Genomic DNA, 22,183 nt, shown 5'->3' with positions numbered 1-22,183 from the left:
TCATTGAATATGAAAAACTTGTAACATTTTACTATAAATAAAATATATATATATAATATATATATATAAGATTAAAAAGTGTTATATAGTGCATATACGACACACATATTATATATGTACAATACATATATGTATAAATCGTTTCACCTATACTAATTTCTTTTAGCTAGCTAGAACATTTTCCTTATATAACTGGAATAACCGAGTAGTGACTTAATACTTTTTTGAAAGAGTTAGTTTGTCCTCTTATCTCCATTTTTTAATGGGTAAAATCTTACATAGATGGGTAAATAAAAGTGTGATAAATAAGAAGGATAAACTAATATTATACGATTATCGCACGATATTAAAATGTATACGTAATACATAAGAATAATGCAAATCAACCATCATCAGTATTATCTTTCCGAGACGCCGGTTAAAAGTGCCACATAGGGGCAAAATGGTGTACTATACTCTCCGGGTATTGCCGAGTTGATACGAAGAGCATTGGGCGGTAAATTTGGTGGCGATTCGGATGAACTCGGGTTCGATCGGAGAGCGCGCCGAGCCCAACGCGAGTCAACGAAACGTGAATCAGTCGGGGTTCCGCTGCGTTCCGCATTTGTTCCGGGGGTTGCGTTTATTTTAAAATTTGATTGTTTTTGACACTGTACAAATAATGATAGTATATTTTATCATTGTTTGTTTTTGACAAAACTTTGACAATTTGGTCGGCGCATAGTCGCCGAGTGAATGAATAATTGGTGGATTATAAGAGGCGCGCGGTATGGCGGCCGCGTGCGTTGGCGATCAGCTTATGTCGAGCGAATCGTCTTTGGCGTCGTTGGAGTTAACAAAAAAGTCGATTAATAACGGCCGGCCAATATGTTGGCAACATAGATTATTCGGCAAACAATTGACTCGTTGCAATCAGATTAATTCCCAGGACACGAAGCCATGTGACGCGAGCGGTTCTTTAATTGACGAGGACGGCAGTACCGCGTGCGATGTTATCGGTGTGTACTTCAGTTTCATCAATCCCGGTGCAACCTGCGACGATTTCACGCGTCAGCTGGTTGAACTTTATGCGAATGTCAACGCGGTGCACGCGGGAACGGATGCAATTTCTCCTGCCAGCGGCGCGTCGACCGAGAACACGAACAAGGGAAGGGAAAGGAGAAAAAGGTTCGAGGTCGTACACGTGGTACTTTGGAGTAATGTGGCTGATGTTCTTGACTTCGAGGAGAGCTTTCGTAATCACGTCGCGGATTTACCCTGGTTGGCCGTACCTAATCGGGATTACGAGAGGAAAGTGAGTTCAGTTTATCGTTTATCGTAAATATTTTTACTTTTCCTTTGCACACTTCCTAAAAATCGTATACATAGTATCAAAAGTAGAGAAGAATGCAAGAGGAACTATCCAAATACCTGCACCTTATTTAAAACATTTCTATTTTTTTTTCCTTACATTGAAATATGTTTCCAAATGATTTCTTGGACTTTCCATCATATTTCTAGAAACTACTCTAAAAGCAGGTGCGTGTGTTCAACGAAAAATACGTAACGATAACGCACGACACAACATATTCGTATGTAACACGCCAAGGTACACACGAGAGTGTAGGTCCTTATTCTTATATTTCTTTTACTTTTTTTGCACGCACGCACGCACGCACGCACGCCGTTAAAACTGCCTACAGGGTACTACACTATTTTCGGAGCGATTTTATTAAAGTCTCCCCAAACGAACGACACACGCGAAATAATCGTCGAAGGGTTGCTATAAAGGCCGACCTTTCTCTTTATATGTACCTTTGACAAAATTCACAAACGAAGTGACAGAATCTTTGAACTTACATTATATTTTTCCTTATTTTTTTTTTTTAGATAAAAACATATCCCTTCCTATGAAGTAACAAGAAAAGCGATTTATCCTTTCCCTTTTTAATTTCCTTTCTTTCTTTATCTTTATTTCTTTTCTTTTCTTTTCTTTTCTTCTTTTCTTGTCTTCATAGTCCGAGACAATTTTTCCTTTGGGAAAAATCGTTTGACAAAGCCAGAGCAGCACTCGAGGTTGGCTATTGGCTCACCTCGATGCATATGTATGCTGAGACTTCTTCGATCGGAAACGCGAAGAAAGTTAACGGTAATGGTTCGCGCGCAATTAATGTCAAGTAGTCTTCTCTCCACTCCGCTACTTTTTTCCTCCATTTCAAATTATTAGACCGAGAAATAAAGCCGACACTGATATATCCTCTTCTTTTCTTCTTCGTTGTTGTCGTTGTCGTGGTCGTCGTCCTCGTTGTCATCCTTGTCTCCTCTTCGTCCGGTGATATCCACCGAAGCGATGCGATTCGACGATTGAAGAAAGAAAAAGAGAAAGAAAAATGACGAGAAATACCGTGTCGTCGTCGTCGTCGTCGTCTCCTTTTTTCTTTCTCATTATAGAAATGAACGTTCCTCTTTATGCACTCTTTTTTATCTACAAAACGAACAGGAATTGAGTCGAAATATGAAAGATTCGAGAGAAAGAGAGAGTGAGTATAACAGAGAGAGAAGTCTTCATGAATAATCTCACGAATCTTTTCTCTAAATTACACCCTAAATTTATTCATACGTTTAATTCTTCTCAATTAAGATTTGTGATGTTGCAATTTAAAGATTTGTTGAGTACAAACAACGATATTTTCTTTTTTGATCAAATTTTATATCGTTTAACCGATTAAAGGGTTAATCGATAATTGTTTGTTTGAAATAAATTAGATAATAGTCATTTAAAATAAATCTAATTAGATTCTCATTACCATTGTCATAGATTTTGTTGTTTACATAAAACATAATGAAATTGAAGAGAGTAAAAGTGAAGGAAACACGTAAGGCGAGATAGAGTTTAATTTATCTCGTATGAACGTCCTCGTCGATTAGCTTTCTCCCTCGTTTCCTTCTCTGCTTATCCAGTCTCCCTATCAAACTAGCTTGCAATGTCGTAGGGCCACCTAGCACGACGACGGTCGCTTCTTCAACGGCGTAATAAGCCCACGCGTTGTTGCTCACGTTCATCTTCTTGGACCCTGGAACTAAAACGTTCTGGTTGAATATGTATATATGCATATATATACACACACGTGAGTATATATACAGTTATGTATATACGTACGTTTGCTTTGCATCAACGTTTGAGAAAAAGAGTCAGCTCAGCGCCAGTAGGAATATATCAGTATAGCAATAGCAATAGCAATAGTAGCAGCAGCAGCAGCAGCAGTAGCAGCAGCAACAGCAGTCAGCAACAGCCAACGGCAGTCTTTCCCATTCGGGGTAGCCGACCCATATCTTCCGCAAATAGCTTTCTCATTCGCCCGCTGAGATAAAGAAAGAAATCGAGATGTAGTGAAATAGAAAGAGAGTGAGAGGAAGAGTTAAAAAGAGAGAGAGAGAAAGAGAGAAATGGTGGTATGTGCAGCAGGTTCTTTACCACGTAAACGACTGAAGCCTTAAGGGGAAAAAAAAAGAAAAAGAAGAAGAAAAAAAAGAAAAAGAAAAGATAAAGGACCGTTTGGATTTAGATAGACTTTGAGGTAGTGCCCACACACAGAGGTTCTGTGTTTTTACCAGCGATGCATTTTCATTCTCTCTCTCTTTTTCTCTCATTCGTTTTCTCTGTTTCTCACTTACTCGTTTGCTCGCTCGCTCGTTCACTCACTCACTCACTCTTTGCAGCAACCCCTTTCGCCACCAACATCCCTCCCTCATCCCCCGTTCTTTCAGACCGACGTTTCCGTCTAGATTACACGCGACCTACTCGGCTTTGGTGGCCAAAGGAAAAGTGGAGTACGCGCGAGATCGCTAGATCGCAAAGCGAGACCCCCTAAGCCACCAAGCGCAAGAACTTCTAAAGGAGAAGAGCACCGTTTTCGGGCCCGACGCGTACTATACATACATATATATCAATAATGTTACTTATATATACTCGGGAAAAGTCTTATCAAAGTTAATCCCTTATATATAACGTTTCCTATTTAGCGTTCTTTCACTTTTTAGATTTGGTTTTTTTTAAAACATTAATTAGATCAAATTTAATATACAAAATAATTTTGACGAATATTAACAAATAGGATACGCCGTGAAAAATAAATAGAATTTCATTAAAAGAGATATTTTACATATCATTAGAAAATGAAAATACAGGAACAAAGAGATATTTGGAGGGTTAGCAGCCACATAACCGTGTGTCTGTTATACAGTATCGACTCTCTACACAAATGTTATACTAAACATTACCGTGGAAAATACCCTCTCTCTTCTCTCTGTCTTTCTCATTGAGAATACCTTTTCACGTCGATCCCTTTATTCCGTTCTCTCATCTCTAATATAAACGCGACTTTCATAATCGCTATCGATCGAAATAGAAAGCAAAGGATGAGTAAGACAGACAAAGAAAAAAAAAAGAAAGAAGAAATAAAAAGGAGTGTCTGTTGTGGCTGGAATTATACGTCGAATGTCCGTCGAGGAAAAATAGTGTAGAATGAAAGAGAAGAAAAACTAAGAAGTTAGAAGTAGAGAAATAGTAGAAGAAAAAGAGAAGAAGAAAGAAGAAGAAAGAAGAAGAAAGAAGAAGAAAGAAGAAGAGTTCGATCAAAGGAGCATCGTTCAGTCGTTCGCTTGAATCTCCATCGGAGACGCCGACGCCGACGCTGTCGTCGTCGTCGTCGTCGTCGCCGTTGGTCGACCACGATCCCGTGTATACCTACATGGAGGAGAGACGTTTGAACGAGCGTGAACGAGTCAACAGTGATCCGTTTCCCACCCTTCTAACTTTGCTTCTCTCTATCTCTTTCTATCCCGTTTTGCTGATCTCGCGATGTGGCAAATGGTACGAGTAAGAAAGAAAGAGAGAGAGAGAGAAAAAGAAAGAAGTTATTTGGCGCGTGAGAGTGTTGGAGTGAAAGGAAGAATGAGCGAGCGAGAGAGAGAGAAAGAGAGAGAGAAAATTGTAGGGGTAGAAAGGGTGAGAAGAAGAGAAGGGGGTGGGTGGGTGAGTGAGGAGAGAAGGTGGTAGGGGACATCCACACTGTCGGGGGAAATAACGATAGCACCGTCGAGCTCGCGGCAGCAACAGCAAGGGAGGACGTACACGTTATCGACCGGCCGAGACGGAGGCGGCAAACCAACTCGTACACGTATATACTCCGGTACGGACAAACGGAGTAGAGCAACAGCAGTAGCACCACCACCACTACTACTACCACCACCACCACCATCACCATCGCTATCACCACCAGCAGTAGCAGTAGCAGTAGCAGCTATGAAAATATACGCGGGGAGAGAAAAGTAATGCCTTCACGGTGTGTGTGTGTGTGTGTTTGAGAGAAAGAGAAGGAGGAGGAGAGGGTCGCGATAACGTACGCCGTCGCACGTTTGGTGCCTCGAGTTCACCCTCTTGCCGCCTTATATCGGTTCTCTATCTCTCTTTCTCTTTCTCTCCTAACACCCTTCTTCTCCTTGCACCCATATCGCCCTAGGAAATTTCGCATATCCTTCCAAGTACGCGAAAGAGCGTAAAGGGAAGAAGAGATCCCAGAGGACGATAGTTGTAAGAGTGGTCCCTGAGACTCAGATGATATTCTCTCTCCTGATTTCTCTCTCTTTTTCTTTCTATTATAATCAGTATTTTTATCATCTAGATAAGCAACATTGAAACACTAATCTTTTGCATGGTTAAATTAAAAATATACTACTTTGATTAGATTACATTTACAAAGTATAATTTTTTACTTGTTACTTTATATCAAAAATCATGACTCTAATATTACGGTTAAACAAATTTACCTGTATTTCAGTAAAGTTTTATTCGAAAGTTGTAGCGTGTGTCAAGTTGCAAGAAGCCTCTGCTAATTAATATTAAATGTCTCTTCCGAGATGTAACGAGACTTTCGATCGATTTGCGTGAACTTTAAAGTTGTTAATATTACAGATTGAATCGTGTCTACGAAGTTCTCTTTTGGTTTCGTATAACTACTTCTGTTACTACCTACTGCTGTTACTACTTTTGCCGTTACTATTATTGCTGTTGTCAGAACTGCACCATGTTGTTGTCTACTCGAAGAATGCGTAGACCCTTTGACATTATATCCGTCGCTAGTATCGTAGAAGAGCCCTTTTCCTTTTTCTTCTCATCCTTGGCTGTAATCACGCGACCTGACAGGAGAGACAGTACTCATTGTCGGCAGACACCACCGCTCCCTTTTTCCTACACTCCTTCTTATCCTTTACACCACCTACTACTACCTTCGGGGTTGTAACGTTTTTTTTTTTTAAGACTACCAATGAGAAGACCAAGTTGAACATTTCCTTTATCTCTTTCTATCTCCTTTTTTTCTTTTTTCTTCTTCTTGTTCTCGTATGATTTGTGCATTGTTCGTTGCTCGTTCGCGATAAGCCTCGCACAATCGATAAATCTCAACGTATTTCTACCTCTTCTTCAATTCATTCTGCTTTTTTTTTTTATCTAACCCAACAAAAGAGATAAAAAATAAGAAAAGACAAATGAAGAGGAAAACGGGAAAGAAAAAATTAGAGCAACTCATGAAACGCAACTGTGAGTTTTTCTTCTCGTATTTCATCGGATATGTATCCATTCATCATCCATCCCTCCATCCTTGTCTCGTATGATCTTCGAAACTTCTGTTAAAGCATCCATACGGAATTATTGTTCTCTTCCGGACAATTTTAAACCTTTTGCAATTCATTCTCATTAAACCGCTTTATTTCTACAAAATAATAATAAAATGCATTACAATTAATGGAATTGAGTTTAAAAAAAAAATATAATAAACATATTTTTCAATAATCGTTTTATTATCGATAATTTATTCGATAAATTAAAATAAAACAGCAAACCTATTGAGCGATAATAAAAGAAGAAAGAGACTCGTACGAGATGAATGATCAGCAATGTTTTTTCTAGACTAGGCTTACGAGAAGGTATCGGATAAAGGCAGGAGTGCCCACGTTGATTTTACTCGAGGGTTCAAATGGTTCGGTCGTAACAAGGGGTGGTGTAGAACGAACCATTGCCGATCCTACTGGCGCCGAATTCCCTTGGAAACCACCACATCCAAAAGCTGCCCTGGAAGATGGACCTTTGCTGCCTTGTGGTGCTCGCGACAGCAATGAGCCAATGTTACATGAGGAACTTCGACATTGTTTCAAGGGTGTTTACTTCAGTGCTCATTGGGTGAGTAATAGGAAACAAAAAAAACAAGAAAAAATTATTACAATATTTATAAGTAAAATAAATAAATTATTTAAATTGAATGTATATTTACTTCGTGTAGAATTTTTCTTCTTTAGTAGAAATTTCAATCGAGGTTTCTCTAAAATATAAATGAAATGCATATTTAAGTATATAATACATTAGTTTTTTTATTTCCATTTTAGTGTCCCCCTTGTAAAGCATTTACACCACAACTCGTGGATACTTACCAACGAATTCGAGAAAGAGGACACGATTTTGAAGTCATTTTCGTGAGCTCCGATAGGTAAAATTACTTTTTATTTTCATTTAATGTCTCTGTTATCCTGTGATTATGAATTGCTTCGTGGATTTAAAATGGTTTCTCATATTTTATTATCTCATTGTAGAAGCGAGGAATCCTACAATACTTATACAGAAACAATGCCCTGGCTTAGGATACCCTTTAGTCAGGAAGAAAGACGTCGAAAATTGGCTCGAGCTTTGGATGTTCAAGCAATACCAACCTTGGTAATTCTTGATCCACGGGATAATATTATTACACTCGATGGTAGAGCTGAGTTATTGGAGGATCCTGAAGGATTGGTAAATATTTCATTAATATTGATTTTCTTTTTTGTTTTCTTAATATAGTATTTTTGTATACCCTATAGTTTTCTATTCATTTTATTTCTATTTAATTATGCATTTTAGAATTTTCCATGGACCAGTCGATTGGTTAATATATTAACAGAAAAATATGCGACCTCGTTGCACGATGCACCAGCGATCATACTCTTTGTTGGTAAATAAATATTAAACTAAATATTAAATAACGATACGTTTAAACCAAATATGGTATGTGTCTTTGTGTGTATCCATAGAAATTTGCTACAGTTGCATTATTTGAATGATAGATTAACTTGATTAAATAATGCAACATTAATTTGTTTGTCTGCAAAAAGAAACAAAGTTACAGTCTAATTCGGATACACCTATTGTCTATCCTATGTAATATATGTGTATATATAAATAAAATATTACATTGTATATTCATTTGTAGAGGGAGATGATTGTGAAATACAATTCGCAGAAAGTGTATTGTTACCTGCCGCTGAGGCTTACAGAAGAGATCGTCCAGATTATGATCCCAATTATGATGATCCTGATGGCATATTACAATTTTATATAGCTTTAGATGTAAATATGACAAAATTCAAATGTTACGTGATTTATATTATCATTAATATTATGTTCTAAATTCTTCTTATGCAATTTATTTGTACAGTGTGAAACGTCGGATATTCTTCGTGAATTTGTTGGTTTGGACGATGCGGTACCTCTTTTGACGGCTATTGATATACCACGAGGAATTTATGTGGTAATGGAAGATGGTGCTGAAATTACAGTAGATTCTGTACAACAATTCGTCGATGGATTTCGTAGTGACAAACTACCTAAAAATAAGATAGTGGCGGTACACAAAGCTCCCAAAAATGATAATGTCACAGCCTGAACAAAAAACGATCTTCAAACTGATTCCAAAAAATGTGAGTGGTGTCAAAGTGTCTAATTAATGATGTGGTTACCAAATCAATCAAGCAATAAGCAGCAAGCTCGTAGCTTAAATAAAATATCGAGTCTGAATTTGAAGCTGGCACAAGTTCTAGTCACTCGTTTATCATCGCATCATCAATTTCCATTAAAACTTAAACGTGCGAAAATAAACACATTATACATATAAACTTTATCAAATGATAAATCATCGAATATTCGCATTTAATAGACAACTCTTCTACCTATTTGTGCCTAAAAATGTAAAGAATTTCAATTTTTAATACTTAAACGTTAAAGACAAATATTTTCTCTTATCAAAATTACACGCGATTATTTATGAGATGGAAAAATGAAAACAACGAATATTCGTATTCGTATTTCGTACATAATATCATTGAACACTTACACTTGTGTATCATTTTTCTAACGCTTCATATTATGTGTAAAGATTCTAACGAGAATATGCTGCATGCCTATTTAAGAAGACATATATATTAGTAATATGATATATTACATATATGTCTTGTTATATGTTCTTAGTATTTACTTGTGCCAGCTATATGATAATAATTATAATATTTCAATGATTAAAGTCGCAATATGTTGTAGAAATATATCTTTTTTTTTTTGTTTACTTTTCTTTTCTTTTTATTTCGTTATAATTGAATTTCTTTTTTTATATGTATGTTAAATTTTAAAATTGATTAAATTTGTTTTTATAATATATGAACGAGCACTCGAGTCTACGAACGTTCAATTATTATATAACCACGATGAAAATCGCCCTCTTCCCTTTTTCACTGTTTATATCCATCTCTGTGATACTATAGCAGTAGCTCGTTTCATAAGAAAGAAGACCTTGCGTGAAAATTGTGTTTGTAATCACACACTTATAATTATATATAGAAATAACCAAAAGACTATGTATTGTATCATAGCCCCAAAATAAAACAACAAGCGAATTGTATTTTTAAGTGCACACACGCACAATGAATACGTTAATATATAACTATATATGTATTACTTAATAAACGCCAATTAGGCAACATTTGTAGACTTTCAAAAACATCCTATAATTATTTAGTTTTTATACTTATGAGAAGAAGACATAAAACATTAATTTTATATGTTCAAGCTTTTATTATCTATTGTTTTTTGTTAATAATAAATTGATGTTAGACACAGATGTGTTTTAATTACTCCTCTTGTCCTACCATTTGTTTTTTTTTTCTTTTTTTTTACAAATATAAATATCTATTGTACTATTTGATTTTTTTGTTTTTTCTTTCTTTCTTTCTTTTTAATTTTTTTACTTTTACAATAATATTAAAAATAATATAAAAACACACAAAATATAAATTCAATCTTAATGATATTTCACGTTTTTTCTATGTTAAGTCAATAAAAACTTTCGATCAACAAATACACTTCACTTGCATTCATATCAATCACACTAAACACTAGTGCACTTATTTATGATATACAACTATACAAATGTACATTTATATATATATATATTACAATACCTAATCATTTGCGTTCTTAATGTTAAAATAATATTATGTTGTAGAGTGTTACATAAAGAAAATAAATTATACGTACTAAATGCATCTCTTATAGTCATACTTTGTAAAATTCACATGATTGTTATAACACATTGACAATTAATTTAATCTTATGATTAAGTAAGAAGTGCTGCTAGAGCATCAAAAAATTTTGGTCTCTCTTCGACCTTCAGTCTTACTACTGTAAGAAAAAAATCTTATGAAACATTATAGAACGATAATGCATGTATATAATTAAACAAATCTTACTTGTTGTATCAAAGTAATCCGCATTTATATATGAACCTGTATTTTTAGCTGCTTGTTCAAACGCTTTCCCAAATAGACTAAAAAAGAAAAAAATATACATTGTATTTCTATTTCAATTAATAATAGTAAAACATATATATATATATATATAATACCTTCGTGGTTGATCTTCACATATTGGTGGAATGCCGACTATCAAACATGTACCTTCTTCAGGATTGAATAAAGCTGACGCAATCATAGGCCATTCACGTGCACGCTTACTTTTACATGAATGTACATACGCTTTTAAAGTGAATTGAGCTAGCATAATCAATGGATGAGGATGAGCAAATAAACGACTATCTAAAGTACCATCGGGAACAATAACATAAAGAAATGAACCGGTATTCATAATTTGTTTCATTTCTAATATGATTTGAGCTGTCTTAAAAATGTTGCTAAGCATCAGTTTTGCTTTTTCTATACCATTTTCTAAAAGTTCTTTTTTAGTACGTGACAAACAATCCAATGCATCCAAGAAACAACGCTGCGGTAATCTGTCCTTTGTCTATAAAGAATATAAATATAAGTAAATAATGAAATGTTTGATTTAATCTAAAAAGAAAATAACTTACCGTAGATTCTATTAATGCTAGCATCGCGTAAACTATATCAGAGGCACAGTATTTAAACCGATAACCATATTGTAATGTAAAACTAGTACCAATAATTCTATCAACATTATATTTTCCAGCTAGTTTTTCTACCATTTGCCTAAATTCATGTCTAAGTGTGAGATCCATAGCAGTGAAACGTTGTCTTGATTGCGCTAACGGTAAACCCATTTCTGCTAAAAGTTCTTTCAGACGTTGTTCTCCTCTAATAGACCAAAGCCGTAGCGATACTGCAGTTGGCATTGAATGTCTAAGACTTGCTTCGACGGTCCAGTGACGATAAAGTACAAGTCGAAGACTATGAATTTCATCAGGAAACTACTTACTGCATTTTATATTCAGTTAGATTTAAAATAATATATACAAAAGGATACTCTTTATCGTAAGTTATTCTAACTACACTTTGTCCACATGGATTATCATTAGTTATACCTTGTTTATGAGATAATCTTGAAACGTGTGCTTGAAGTGTACCTTCTTCAAGTATACTTGTTTGTGATTCTACTTTACTAAGAATGGCTTGTTCAGTTGAACCAATTATAGCCCACCATAGCATGTCCAAATTATCTTTAGACATGTGCCAAGCCATTTCAAAAATAAGAACTGCACTCTATAAATTCATATTGTTTTGAAATATATATTATATTTATAAACATTATATATATTTTTTCTATTTAATACGTACAGACTTTCCATAATAGCTATACTGTGAATAATTAAAAAGAAGATTTGCTCTATTTTCAGTCCACAATCTTTTTTGTTCTCTTTTTAAAAGATCTTCTTCATTTAATCTACGTCTTTTCGGTCTTCTGGATTCACTATCACTATTATCAGAGTTCTCATTTGAATCACTTTCATCTTCTGACTAAAAAAGAATAAAACTATGTTATTACATAAATAATATTTAAGATAAAAATAAATAACAATACTTACTGAATCATCCCTGAACACGTCATTATATTCTGGAATCTCGTCTTCAGTATCTGGCTTTCCGAGAATACGTATTTGATATTCTGAATATATGTTACACAAATCATATGGTCTATGACTGTCAATTATAAAAAATATTACAGATTCTGGAGGTTGTAAAAGTTCAACTAAGTCTATTGTACCACCGCAATTTATCATAATAACATTTTTTACCTAAATAAAAAATAACATTAATTTATTTAATAGAAATGAATGAATTCAATAAAAATATATATTATCTTTACCTCTTCACAATTTTCTTCTATTGCTTGAACCATATCTTGTATACCTTGCACAGGTACAAGCGTATATAATATGTTATCATTTTTAAATAATTGTTGCAAAATTCTACAGGCACAAATTGCATCTACATCAAAGTTTACTAATAATAAACATCTCTGTATTAAAAGAAAAATATATAAATGATTTATTATTTGAATACATTATCAATATTTTAATTTCATTTTATCCAATTATTTCAATCTTAATATTACATAATATCAATGAAATTAAACAAAATGTTATGATTTTTTTAATATTTAAATATTATTAATATTATATTTTCTTTCAATAAATACATGTGCATAAATGTTTTATTTATACATTCGAAACTATAAAACAAAAGATACATTATAATTTAACCTAAAAGGAAAATCTAATTTATTATTTTTAATATATATATATTAACATAAAGCAATAAAACTTACTTCTCTTTGTATTGCATTGTAAAATTCTTTTTCTAAGTTTGGTACAAACATGATGCATTGATAATCGGCATCTGTAATATTTTATTTATTTCGATTCTTACTTTAACTCCTCTACAGTTTACCGCGTTAATAAGGAACCTGGACAGTGGCGCCCTCTGATTAGAAATAGGAAATTAAGAAACCATTAGTTACATTATTCAAATTTGGAATTAAACAAATTCATATAGAAAACAAATGTTGGATGTATTATTTATGAATTATTTAACAAAAGAATATATTTTTAAGTTAACAATTGTACAAATTTTGTGAACATTTTCTAATAATACTTTTACTTTTTATTATTGTGGCATTTAATCATTGTAAATCGAAATGTGTCGATCAATAGTTTAATCGATACGAACATATCGATATATTCTCGCGATATCGATATGGCAGCTTTTTCTAAAACGCCTGTATTATGGAGGGTATAGCCTATAACCTGTATGTACATTGGTATTGTCTAGTGTGTTGTGTACCACGTGTTTAATTTATCAAATTGTTTGATAATTTCTACAAAAATGGCAGAAAACGGTAATTATTTTAATTGTTAATTATATTCAATCCAATTCTGTTAATTATTTACATTACTTGTGTCATTTTCCACAAATTATTTAGCTCGAGAAATAATACGCGTTTCTCGCGCCTTTTGTAACCACGTTTCAATAAACACGTGTTTAACCGGTCTATCAATTTATTTTATTTTATAGATTTGTTTTCTTAAAAATCAATATATATATTGTTCTGTCATCACTATTTTATTTTTATTTTGATTATTTATTATTTATTCATATGTGAAATAATAAATTGTAAAAAGTATATATTAAGGTTAGGTAAGAAGTTAATATGGATATCGGTATTTCAGAAAAAAGTAAGAAAAAGGATAAGAAGAAATCTCTTGGAGAGATGCAACTCGCTATGGATTGCGAATTAAAACCGTCTGATGAAAAAGTTAAATTAAATTGCGAGGATTGGCCACTTTTATTTAAAGTATGTGCATTCTACTTGTTGATAAATATTTTTATTGCTTATGATAATTTTTTTATTTTATATTATTATTGGGTATATATGTACTTACTTTGATGGTATGAAAATAACATTTTATTATTTCAGAATTTTGATAAAATGTTAACTCGAACAAAACATTTTACTCCTTTAACCAGTGGTTCCACTCCTCTTAATCGGTCATTAGCTGAATATATCAAAGGAGGTGTTATTAATCTTGATAAACCTTGCAATCCATCTTCGCATGAGGTCGTAGCTTGGATTAAAAGAATTTTGAAAGTAGAAAAGACTGGCCATTCGGGTACTTTGGATCCTAAAGTATCGGGATGCCTGATAGTTTGCATTGATAGAGCAACGAGATTGGCAAAGTCTCAACAATCTGCAGGAAAAGAGTATGTGGGAGTATTTAAACTCCATTCAGCACCTGAAAGTGTTGCAAAAGTAAATTTATTTATGTATACAAATTCATATATATGCATTATATAGTTACTTTTATAAATATATACATATACCATTGTAGGTACAACAAGCATTGGAAAAATTACGTGGTGCATTGTTCCAAAGACCTCCTCTTATATCTGCAGTCAAACGTCAATTGCGTGTTAGAACCGTATATGATAGCAAGTTTTTAGATTATGACGAAGAACGTAATATGGGAGTTTTTCACATCAAATGTGAAGCTGGTACATATATTAGAACTATATGTGTACATCTTGGACTTTTCTTGGGTACCGGTTGTCAAATGCAAGATTTACGAAGAGTTCGTTCTGGTATTCAATCTGAAGAGGATAATATGGTTACTATGCATGATATTCTTGATGCTCAATGGTTATATGAAAATCATGGGGATGAATCTTATTTGAGAAGAATTATTAAGCCACTGGAATCTCTTCTAGTAAACCATAAAAGAATAATTGTCAAAGATAGTACAGTATGTATACAATACTTTTAAAAACAACAAAATAAGTTAAAATTTCGTATATATAATATAATGTTATAATATAAAATATATTTATAGGTAAATGCTATTTGTTATGGAGCTAAATTAATGATACCTGGTATATTGATGTATGATCCTGATATTCAAATGAATCAAGAAATTGTACTTGTTTCAACAAAAGGCGAAGCTATAGCACTTGGTAAATTTTTGATTTTTAAATAGTATATAGCCAATGTTCTACACAACTTCAATAAATATTTTATTTGGTTACTCACAGCTATAGCATTAATGACTTCATCAACAATTGTCACTTGTGATCATGGAGTAGCAGCTAAAATTAAACGTGTTATCATGGAGAGGGATACATATCCAAGAAAATGGGGTTTGGGACCTAAGGCATCTGTTAAAAAGCAAATGATTATTCAAGGAAAATTGGATAAACATGGTAAACCTAACGAGAATACACCATCTGATTGGTTACAGAATTATACTGATTATACTGCAACAGCTGAATTTAAGGTAATTTTTGAAACTTTTGATCTATTATGCATTTTAATGACGATTTTGCAGTAAGTACAAATTGAAAAATAATGTTACAGTTTGAAAATAATGAATCAGTAGTTGTTGGTAAAAAAAGGAAATATGATGAAACAAGTCTTGCAAAAACTTCTACAGAAACTCCTACAAATACTTGTACAGAAATTCGTACAGAAATTCCTACAGAAACTCCTACAGAAACTCCTACAGAAACTCTTATGACAGAAGGTGAAATCAAAAAAGAAAGTGAAGATCAAAATGTATCATTAACAAAAGAGAAAAAGAAAGAAAAGAAAGAAAAAAAGAAGAAAAAAGAAAAGAAAGAACAAGATGCACAAGGTGATGAATCTACAACAGTATCTGAAAAGATAGAAGATGAAAATATGATGGTAAGAATAAATTCATCGTTGTGAAATAGTTTATAGATTAATATATAATTATTAATGAATAAAAATCAAACTTTTTAATTCTTTTTTCCTTTTTAGGATATATCTATAAAAGAAGAAAAGAAAAAAAGAAAAAGAAGAAATCTAAGGAAAAAGAATCAACTCCTTCAAGCTAGTTTAATATACTTATTTTGAAAATTTTAGAAAATATTTTTAATAATGTAAGCTGACATCCCATAAATAATATCGAAATATGTCATTAGGAAAGATCTTTTATTTGAATTCTTTTTGAATTTTATTTTAAAAGATGTCATCGCTTAAAATTTGATTAGAATAATTTGATGTTCATCATTTTATAATGATGTAAATTCTATAATAATACGATGTTATTATACTGATAAATATTAATGTTTAACAAACATTTTTCTACATAATGAATAACTTTGTACAACGTGTAGTGTTCAATGATATACAAAATCAAATTTTCTATCTTTTTGCGGATTTGCAAATATATACTTTAATTAAGAATGATATAAAATTAATATTTTACTGAGATTGTTTCGTGTATATACACATATATATATAAAATATAGTTATATTTTATAATGTATAGGTGGTATCGTATTATATTTTTCCAATTTTGATATAATTGTGTGTGATCTAATAATTATATAGTAAACTGCATAAATGATTTCATCTAATAGACATTTAATTTCATTCTATTATAGTTTTATTGTAAACTAGAGATATGAAAAATAGATACTAAATCAATAGTTCCTTCCTTTCATCTACATAATTATAAACAATATTTTTGTTTTATCTACAATTGTAGAATTTCTATATATATATTATTAATTTTTAATTATATCTGAAAATGTTAAAGAATGTAATGTAAATACATTCAAGTAAAGACAATTATTTAGTAATAATATACGATTTTTGATAATAATATATTTCGATATCGAATAATATAATTTGTCGATGAAAAATTTGTCTCTGGTTTTCATGTATTTGTACTTTCAAGCCAGTATTATGTTTCAAAACCTAATATGTTATTTATATGAGTTTATAAAAACAATATTATAAGAAAACAGGAAAGAGAACATAAATGAAATGTAGAAATATCTTTAAACAAAAATTACGTTATAAATCATGAAAATACAAAAAATATACCTGAATCTCTGTTTAAAAAAATTTATTTTAAAGATCATATATCAATATGTAGTTTAAGAAATAATTATTTGAATACAACTGTATCAAGCATAGCTCCCAAACATTGTACAATGTTCGTAGCCATAAGTGTATCAACTTTCTCTTCTAGATGACGTTTTGGATCTTGTTTACCAACATTTTTAATAGCTAATTGCTCAGGTGTCATTTTTTCTTCATCCTCCAATGCCTATAAATTTATAAATAGTATCTTATTTTTTTGTCTAAGTAAAATAATTTATTCAAAAATACGATCGAACATACCTTATTATAATTTTTAGCAAGTTCAAGCATTTCAGAAACAATATTTTCATTGAGTCTACTATGTTCTGAATATTCGGCAAGAGTGAGACCATCCATCCAAGTTTTCTTATGTAAATTTAATAACATCTTTTGTTCTAATTCATTTTTACGATAGTTGATACTAATGCTATAATAATGACGATTTAAGCCATGTATTAAGGCTTGGACAGATGGTTTCTGTAGGTGACCTAAATTAGATGTAGTTTGACGAGGTTCTTGTCCTAGAACCTGAACAAATATTTCAAATATTATATATACAATTTATATAAAATTAGAATTTTGTTATTCTTTAGAAATACTTGCCATCATATTAGGATTGATTAATCTAAATGCATCAATGACAACTTTTCCTTTTACAGATTGGATGGGATCAATGACAACTGCTACCGCTCTTTCACTGAGTGCTTCGAATGATTGCTGTGTGTTGATATCTACTCCAGATAACCAACAACCAAATCCTGGATGAGAATGGTACCAACCTACTACCATTTCTGGTCGACCAGTTTGTTTAAGCATATCCAACATTTTGGCTTGAAAGACTGGATCAACAGCTTCTACGCTAACTCCCTAAACAATTAAGGAATACATCTATAATAGATAACTAAAGGTATTAATTTAAAAAAATATATATTCATCAGTTATTACCGTTCCAGTTTGTGGCATAGCAAAAACATCAATTACACGAACAGTGTAATCGTCTACAAATTCACCTAACATCAAACCCATAACTTCCATCGGTACTCCAGCTCGACCATGTTTTAACATTTTTAAAAGTGCAAGTGATGAGATGTACACCTTGAAATATATTATTATTTACAAAATAATAAATGAATAAACAAATTAGAATGAAATACAAGTGACATACTTGTTCTGCAGTATCAACTACAGGTGCATCTGATGGGGGAGGTCCTTGATTTAATGGAGCAGGTAAACCACCACCAAGTCTTAGAAGTCGATCCATTTTTCTTTATCTATAAAATATTTTAGATAATTAATAAACAATTGTAACAAACTATCTAAGAAATATTTAAAGTTACATAGAGATTGATGTAGCACATAATTGAGGTTAACTTATATCTTTGCTTTATTATAGATTTTTTTCTTATGAGATTAAACTTGAAATATTTTACGTACCACAAATAATTCAAATTCACGTTAATAAATAATGAATATGTAATTTTTATTATATTTAAATGCACAGATATGATAATAGAACCATTTCTAATGAACTGACAACTCTCAAATATGCACACTCACCAGCGCGGGGTATTCAATGCTTACAATGGCGGAATTAAAAGTAACTACTTTTTACAGCAATGGAAACAAATACACCAAACGGAATCCTTTCCACTAAATATTCATTAGGTCCTCATGGAATAGGTAATTCTAATGATAAAAATTGTCAAATATTTTCTTTTTTTTTAAATATATGTCTTACAATTCAAATATGAAGTTTATTTTTATTTATCATATGTAATCATTATTTTGAATAGGTTAACTTTGAATGAATGTATCTAATAAATAAATTGTAAGAAAGAAATTATGATTATTATTTTGTTGTAATTTATAAGTTTTTTTTCTCTTTCTATTTTTCTTAATTTATTAAATATAATTCAATTTTTATGTACAGGTGATCCTAATGATACAAGTTTAAGGAAGGTTGAAATAAATGTACTTATACCACAAATAATGCGAGATAGAGCAAAAGAAGAAAAATGTTTCTTAGAAGTTGAAGGTAATTCTGGAATTCATTTAATTATTTAATGTTTTTAATTGTCATATAGATACTTTTTTCTTTTTTTTCTTCACAGAATTCAAAAAATGTTGTCAAGAGAATAATATGTCATTTGTATTCAACTGTAAAAATGAAAATAATAAATTAAAGCACTGTTTAGAACAATGGTATAATAACAAAGATTTTCAAGAAGAATGTAAACAAATGTACCTTCAAGAAAGAAGTGAATTTAGAAGAACAAATGTACCTAAAAAATTACGAAAGATGGAAAAAGAACAATCGACGTAATATAAATTAAAGAAATAATATCTTTTTAGTTTATAATCCTTTAGAATTATAAATAAATAGTATTAAATTATTTATAATTATATTGAAATACAAATTTAAAAAATGCATATTTCTAATTATTTATAGACTATTTCTAATTATTTCTTTTATTAACGTTAGATAGAGTTAATTAATGAATTTTTAATTCATTAAAAGATCGTGATATTTTAATGAAGTACAAAATTTAATTTTTAAGAAATAAATGAAATAGAAAATATGGATTTTTTACTTTTTGTTATAGAAAACTTCAAAGTAAATGATGTATATAAACTAATCTTAACACGAATCTTCATCCTCTTCTTCTTCTACGATCATTACATCTTGACTTTGTTTTGGGTTCCATCGTCTCCATAATAATTCTCTTACTGTGAATTCGGATAACATATGTGGATTCGATGGGCCAGAATTTAAAGAGATCGATGAAGGCCACAAAACTTGGGCAAATAATATTTCCTAATAATAAAATCAGTATTCCTTAGTAGATAAATTAATAATAGAAACGTACAAACTTTATTACATATGATTTATGTATGTTACCTTGGCAGCACATTCAGATAAACGATCTAATCCAATTAAATTACCCCAACTCGTTTTTCGGGAAGATTTACTAGGAATTGTAATTAATGAATCTGCATCCACAACATCTATTATAACTATATAAGAGGCATGATAAAACGATGGCCCTTGTTTGTACAATACTAAAATGATAAAAATTTAAAAATCATTTATATCTATAAAATGACATATATCAAGATTTTGGTTTAAATTATATAAGATAGTTAAATACTGACAAAAATCTCCTCCATATTTAAGACCTGATTTAACAACCCAACCCTTGCTTCGGAAATAATGGTATGCAACATATTTTTGTATAAAATTTTTATCTTCTTCGCAAAAATACAACCAAGCGCTATGAATGTCCATTAAAGAACCATCAAAATGTATTACTTGTAGACAATCTAAAGCGAACATAAGGAAAAATGTTTCTTCGTAAGACATATGTAAGGATTCCATAACTGGAAAACTTTCCATTTCAATTCTTGGCTTGACATTTTCCAAATAATTTTCTGTTTCTGAATCGCTGTCTGGTAGAACTAACAATTGTTGTTGTACATCAGATTTGTCACTGTCGTTTAGTGTATTTGTTGTTACCGAATTATCTGAATTATCCAAATCAATAGATTCATCTTTTGAAATTGTTTCATCGCTTTCTTTACTAACTGTTTTGTCAATATCTTTATCAGACTCTTTATTAACAATTATGCATATATCTTCTTCAGAGGAGGAAGGAACTATTTCGCAGACTTCATTATCATTAAATATTTGTTTGTTATTGTCTTCATTTGTCGTACTGTTAGATACATTTGCATCAATATCCATCATATCTGATTCTTCTGATTTCTTTTCATTATTGGATGGTTCTTCTATCGTACAAATCAAAAGAATCAATATTGAGTATAATAATAATAATAATAATGAAATAGGTATCTTTTCATTTTTCTTTTATACAGTCTTTTAATTAGATAATTAGCATGAAAATGATACCTTTCTTTTCTTCTGCATCTTCAAACTCATTTGGTGTATCGGCAGAGCTACTAAGTAATTTAATTTCTTGTAACCATGCTTGTCGACGAACCCATTGTCTATCTCTGATTATTGGTGGTGCATTATATCGAGCTTTACCAAATGTTGGATAACCTCGTGATAAAGACCCTTTACCAAAAAACCCCTAAGTTCAAATTAAAAGTTTCAATCATGTTTTATTCATCTTGGCGAGTGTTTTAAACTCTTCAAATATTGAATCCTTTCTTTTTTTGTTTTTTTAATCATTTTATATATATTTTATAAGCTTCAAAATAAAATATATATTGAAGATAATGACAAACCATGGAATGAACTGCTGCAATTTCATCCGGATTATTAATGCATGATCCGGAATCTGTAAGATGAGCTGTATAAACAATCCATTCTCCTTTATTTAATGTAATTGGTATGGAAGATTTATACACTGCTTTTGATCCTTTCTTTTTTTTGGCTCACGTAAATTCATGGTGTGTCTGTGTATGCTAGAAAATGTAATTAATTCAAATTTAACAAATGATATTCCTATATTATAAATTAAATTAATAATTAAACTTAATGTGTAACGCACTTTTGATTTATATTTCTTCATTTACATATTGAACGATGAAATGACAATACTAACATAAGTAGTTTACTATTTGTAGTTTATTATTTGTTACCTTTTGTAAAGTATTTGTCAAATAATTTCTTATTCGTAAAAAGAAATATTAAATGTTATACAGTTATTCTTTAACTACCATTCAAGAGACTATAGCGACATATGTGGACAAAATATAAACTACAAGTAATACAGAAAAAACTGCACTGATAACAAATCAGTGTGTAAGCTTGCAGGTTATATCTCTCCTATGTTGTGTGAGTTCAAGTTGCATTCTTTAAAGTGTTGGGTGGCATATGTGAGTTTAAAATAGTTAAAAAGAAAGATTGTAATTAGTATATATTTATGGTCCCGAAAAAATTGCTCAGGTAAATGGGGTTGCTAAATGGAAATGTTTAATTATATATGCAGTAAAGAGTAGTTAAAAGTGTTTAAAATATAATAGTACTGTAAACAGATTTCATTTTGCATCCTCCATTGCTTTCTGCCGCGTATAGACAGCATAAACAAATGCATCCCCCACAGCATTAACAAATGCATCCCTCACAGCATACTGCAGCTGTAAATAACATAAAAAAAATCCTCCAGTGCCTACTGTACACCATAG

General features: G+C 31.4%; 6 protein-coding genes and 1 long non-coding RNA gene across 9 annotated transcripts; 3 read left to right on the top strand and 4 right to left on the bottom strand.

Annotated features, from left to right (window-relative positions):
- Positions 1-564: 564 nt before the first annotated feature.
- LOC107074391 (nucleoredoxin) lies at positions 565-9,954 on the top strand. The gene is made up of 7 exons (XM_015335786.2): positions 565-1,294; positions 6,947-7,216; positions 7,420-7,520; positions 7,624-7,819; positions 7,928-8,018; positions 8,277-8,413; positions 8,502-9,954. Exons 1-7 carry the CDS (start codon positions 770-772, stop codon positions 8,727-8,729), a joined length of 1,548 nt encoding a protein of 515 aa, XP_015191272.1. The 5' UTR covers positions 565-769; the 3' UTR covers positions 8,730-9,954.
- On the bottom strand, positions 1,305-5,310 carry LOC107074394 (uncharacterized). Of its 2 annotated transcripts, XR_016175992.1 has the most exons (5): positions 4,309-5,310; positions 3,655-4,012; positions 3,140-3,341; positions 2,787-3,059; positions 1,305-2,464 (listed from the first exon to the last, which is right to left on the bottom strand). It is a non-coding gene; the product is annotated as an uncharacterized LOC107074394 (long non-coding RNA). The 2 variants fall into 2 exon arrangements; XR_016175991.1 differs by having other exon boundaries at positions 3,655-5,310.
- On the bottom strand, positions 9,389-14,157 carry Cdc45 (cell division cycle protein 45). Its single transcript, XM_015336050.2, has 10 exons — positions 14,031-14,157; positions 12,917-13,071; positions 12,455-12,607; positions 12,174-12,383; positions 11,926-12,105; positions 11,615-11,850; positions 11,202-11,538; positions 10,740-11,134; positions 10,585-10,661; positions 9,389-10,516 (listed from the first exon to the last, which is right to left on the bottom strand). The coding sequence occupies exons 2-10, from the start codon at positions 12,965-12,967 to the stop codon at positions 10,452-10,454; spliced, it is 1,704 nt and encodes a 567-aa protein (XP_015191536.1). The 5' UTR covers positions 12,968-13,071; positions 14,031-14,157; the 3' UTR covers positions 9,389-10,451.
- Positions 13,319-17,075, top strand: Nop60B (dyskerin pseudouridine synthase 1 Nop60B). Of its 2 annotated transcripts, none has more exons than XM_089170572.1 (8): positions 13,319-13,486; positions 13,818-13,942; positions 14,066-14,398; positions 14,478-14,888; positions 14,976-15,096; positions 15,175-15,416; positions 15,497-15,840; positions 15,939-17,075. In XM_089170572.1, the coding sequence occupies exons 1-8, from the start codon at positions 13,474-13,476 to the stop codon at positions 15,994-15,996; spliced, it is 1,647 nt and encodes a 548-aa protein (XP_089026698.1). In that variant the 5' UTR covers positions 13,319-13,473; the 3' UTR covers positions 15,997-17,075. The 2 variants fall into 2 exon arrangements, with proteins under 2 accessions (XP_089026698.1, XP_089026697.1); XM_089170571.1 differs by having other exon boundaries at positions 13,340-13,486; positions 15,497-15,823; positions 15,920-17,075.
- On the bottom strand, positions 17,001-18,604 carry Rpn11 (regulatory particle non-ATPase 11). Its single transcript, XM_015335751.2, has 6 exons — positions 18,467-18,604; positions 18,198-18,303; positions 17,978-18,127; positions 17,636-17,899; positions 17,294-17,560; positions 17,001-17,219 (listed from the first exon to the last, which is right to left on the bottom strand). Exons 2-6 carry the CDS (start codon positions 18,291-18,293, stop codon positions 17,058-17,060), a joined length of 939 nt encoding a protein of 312 aa, XP_015191237.1. The 5' UTR covers positions 18,294-18,303; positions 18,467-18,604; the 3' UTR covers positions 17,001-17,057.
- On the top strand, positions 18,579-19,460 carry LOC107074378 (COX assembly mitochondrial protein homolog). Its single transcript, XM_015335753.2, has 3 exons — positions 18,579-18,712; positions 18,963-19,067; positions 19,144-19,460. The coding sequence occupies exons 1-3, from the start codon at positions 18,649-18,651 to the stop codon at positions 19,353-19,355; spliced, it is 381 nt and encodes a 126-aa protein (XP_015191239.2). The 5' UTR covers positions 18,579-18,648; the 3' UTR covers positions 19,356-19,460.
- Tsen2 (tRNA splicing endonuclease subunit 2) lies at positions 19,374-21,460 on the bottom strand. Its single transcript, XM_089170573.1, is given in 6 exon segments — positions 19,374-19,847; positions 19,932-20,092; positions 20,186-20,818; positions 20,940-21,123; positions 21,281-21,417; positions 21,420-21,460. Coding segments are annotated over 6 exon segments (1,317 nt in total). The 5' UTR covers positions 21,445-21,460; the 3' UTR covers positions 19,374-19,670.
- Positions 21,461-22,183: the final 723 nt, after the last annotated feature.

Source organism: Polistes dominula, unplaced genomic scaffold (assembly GCF_049000335.1).
Source record: "Polistes dominula isolate Pdom_NZ unplaced genomic scaffold, Pdom_raw_medaka contig_79, whole genome shotgun sequence".
Taxonomy (NCBI): Eukaryota; Metazoa; Arthropoda; class Insecta; order Hymenoptera; family Vespidae; genus Polistes; species Polistes dominula.
The sequence above is the reverse complement of the archived record's forward strand: the minus strand, read 5'-3'. Positions and strand labels throughout refer to the sequence as shown.

Coding starts and splice junctions, on each gene's coding strand:
- LOC107074391 (XM_015335786.2), top strand. CDS start 770: ATGGCGGCCGCGTGCGTTGGCGATCAGCTTATGTCGAGCGAATCGTCT. Junction 7,217..7,419: donor TTTACTTCAGTGCTCATTGG/GTGAGTAATAGG, acceptor TTTCCATTTTAG/TGTCCCCCTTGTAAAGCATT. Junction 8,019..8,276: donor AGCGATCATACTCTTTGTTG/GTAAATAAATAT, acceptor ATTCATTTGTAG/AGGGAGATGATTGTGAAATA.
- LOC107074378 (XM_015335753.2), top strand. CDS start 18,649: ATGGAAACAAATACACCAAACGGAATCCTTTCCACTAAATATTCATTA. Junction 18,713..18,962: donor ATTAGGTCCTCATGGAATAG/GTAATTCTAATG, acceptor TTTTATGTACAG/GTGATCCTAATGATACAAGT. Junction 19,068..19,143: donor ATGTTTCTTAGAAGTTGAAG/GTAATTCTGGAA, acceptor TTTTCTTCACAG/AATTCAAAAAATGTTGTCAA.
- Cdc45 (XM_015336050.2), bottom strand. CDS start 12,967: ATGTTTGTACCAAACTTAGAAAAAGAATTTTACAATGCAATACAAAGA. Junction 11,135..11,201: donor TAGCATTAATAGAATCTACG/GTAAGTTATTTT, acceptor TATTCTTTATAG/ACAAAGGACAGATTACCGCA. Junction 10,517..10,584: donor GGATTACTTTGATACAACAA/GTAAGATTTGTT, acceptor TTTTTCTTACAG/TAGTAAGACTGAAGGTCGAA.
- Rpn11 (XM_015335751.2), bottom strand. CDS start 18,293: ATGGATCGACTTCTAAGACTTGGTGGTGGTTTACCTGCTCCATTAAAT. Junction 17,900..17,977: donor CTATGCCACAAACTGGAACG/GTAATAACTGAT, acceptor TTAATTGTTTAG/GGAGTTAGCGTAGAAGCTGT. Junction 17,220..17,293: donor TTGCTAAAAATTATAATAAG/GTATGTTCGATC, acceptor ATAAATTTATAG/GCATTGGAGGATGAAGAAAA.
- Nop60B (XM_089170571.1), top strand. Junction 15,097..15,174: donor AGGCGAAGCTATAGCACTTG/GTAAATTTTTGA, acceptor GGTTACTCACAG/CTATAGCATTAATGACTTCA. Junction 15,824..15,919: donor TAGAAGATGAAAATATGATG/GTAAGAATAAAT, acceptor TTTCCTTTTTAG/GATATATCTATAAAAGAAGA.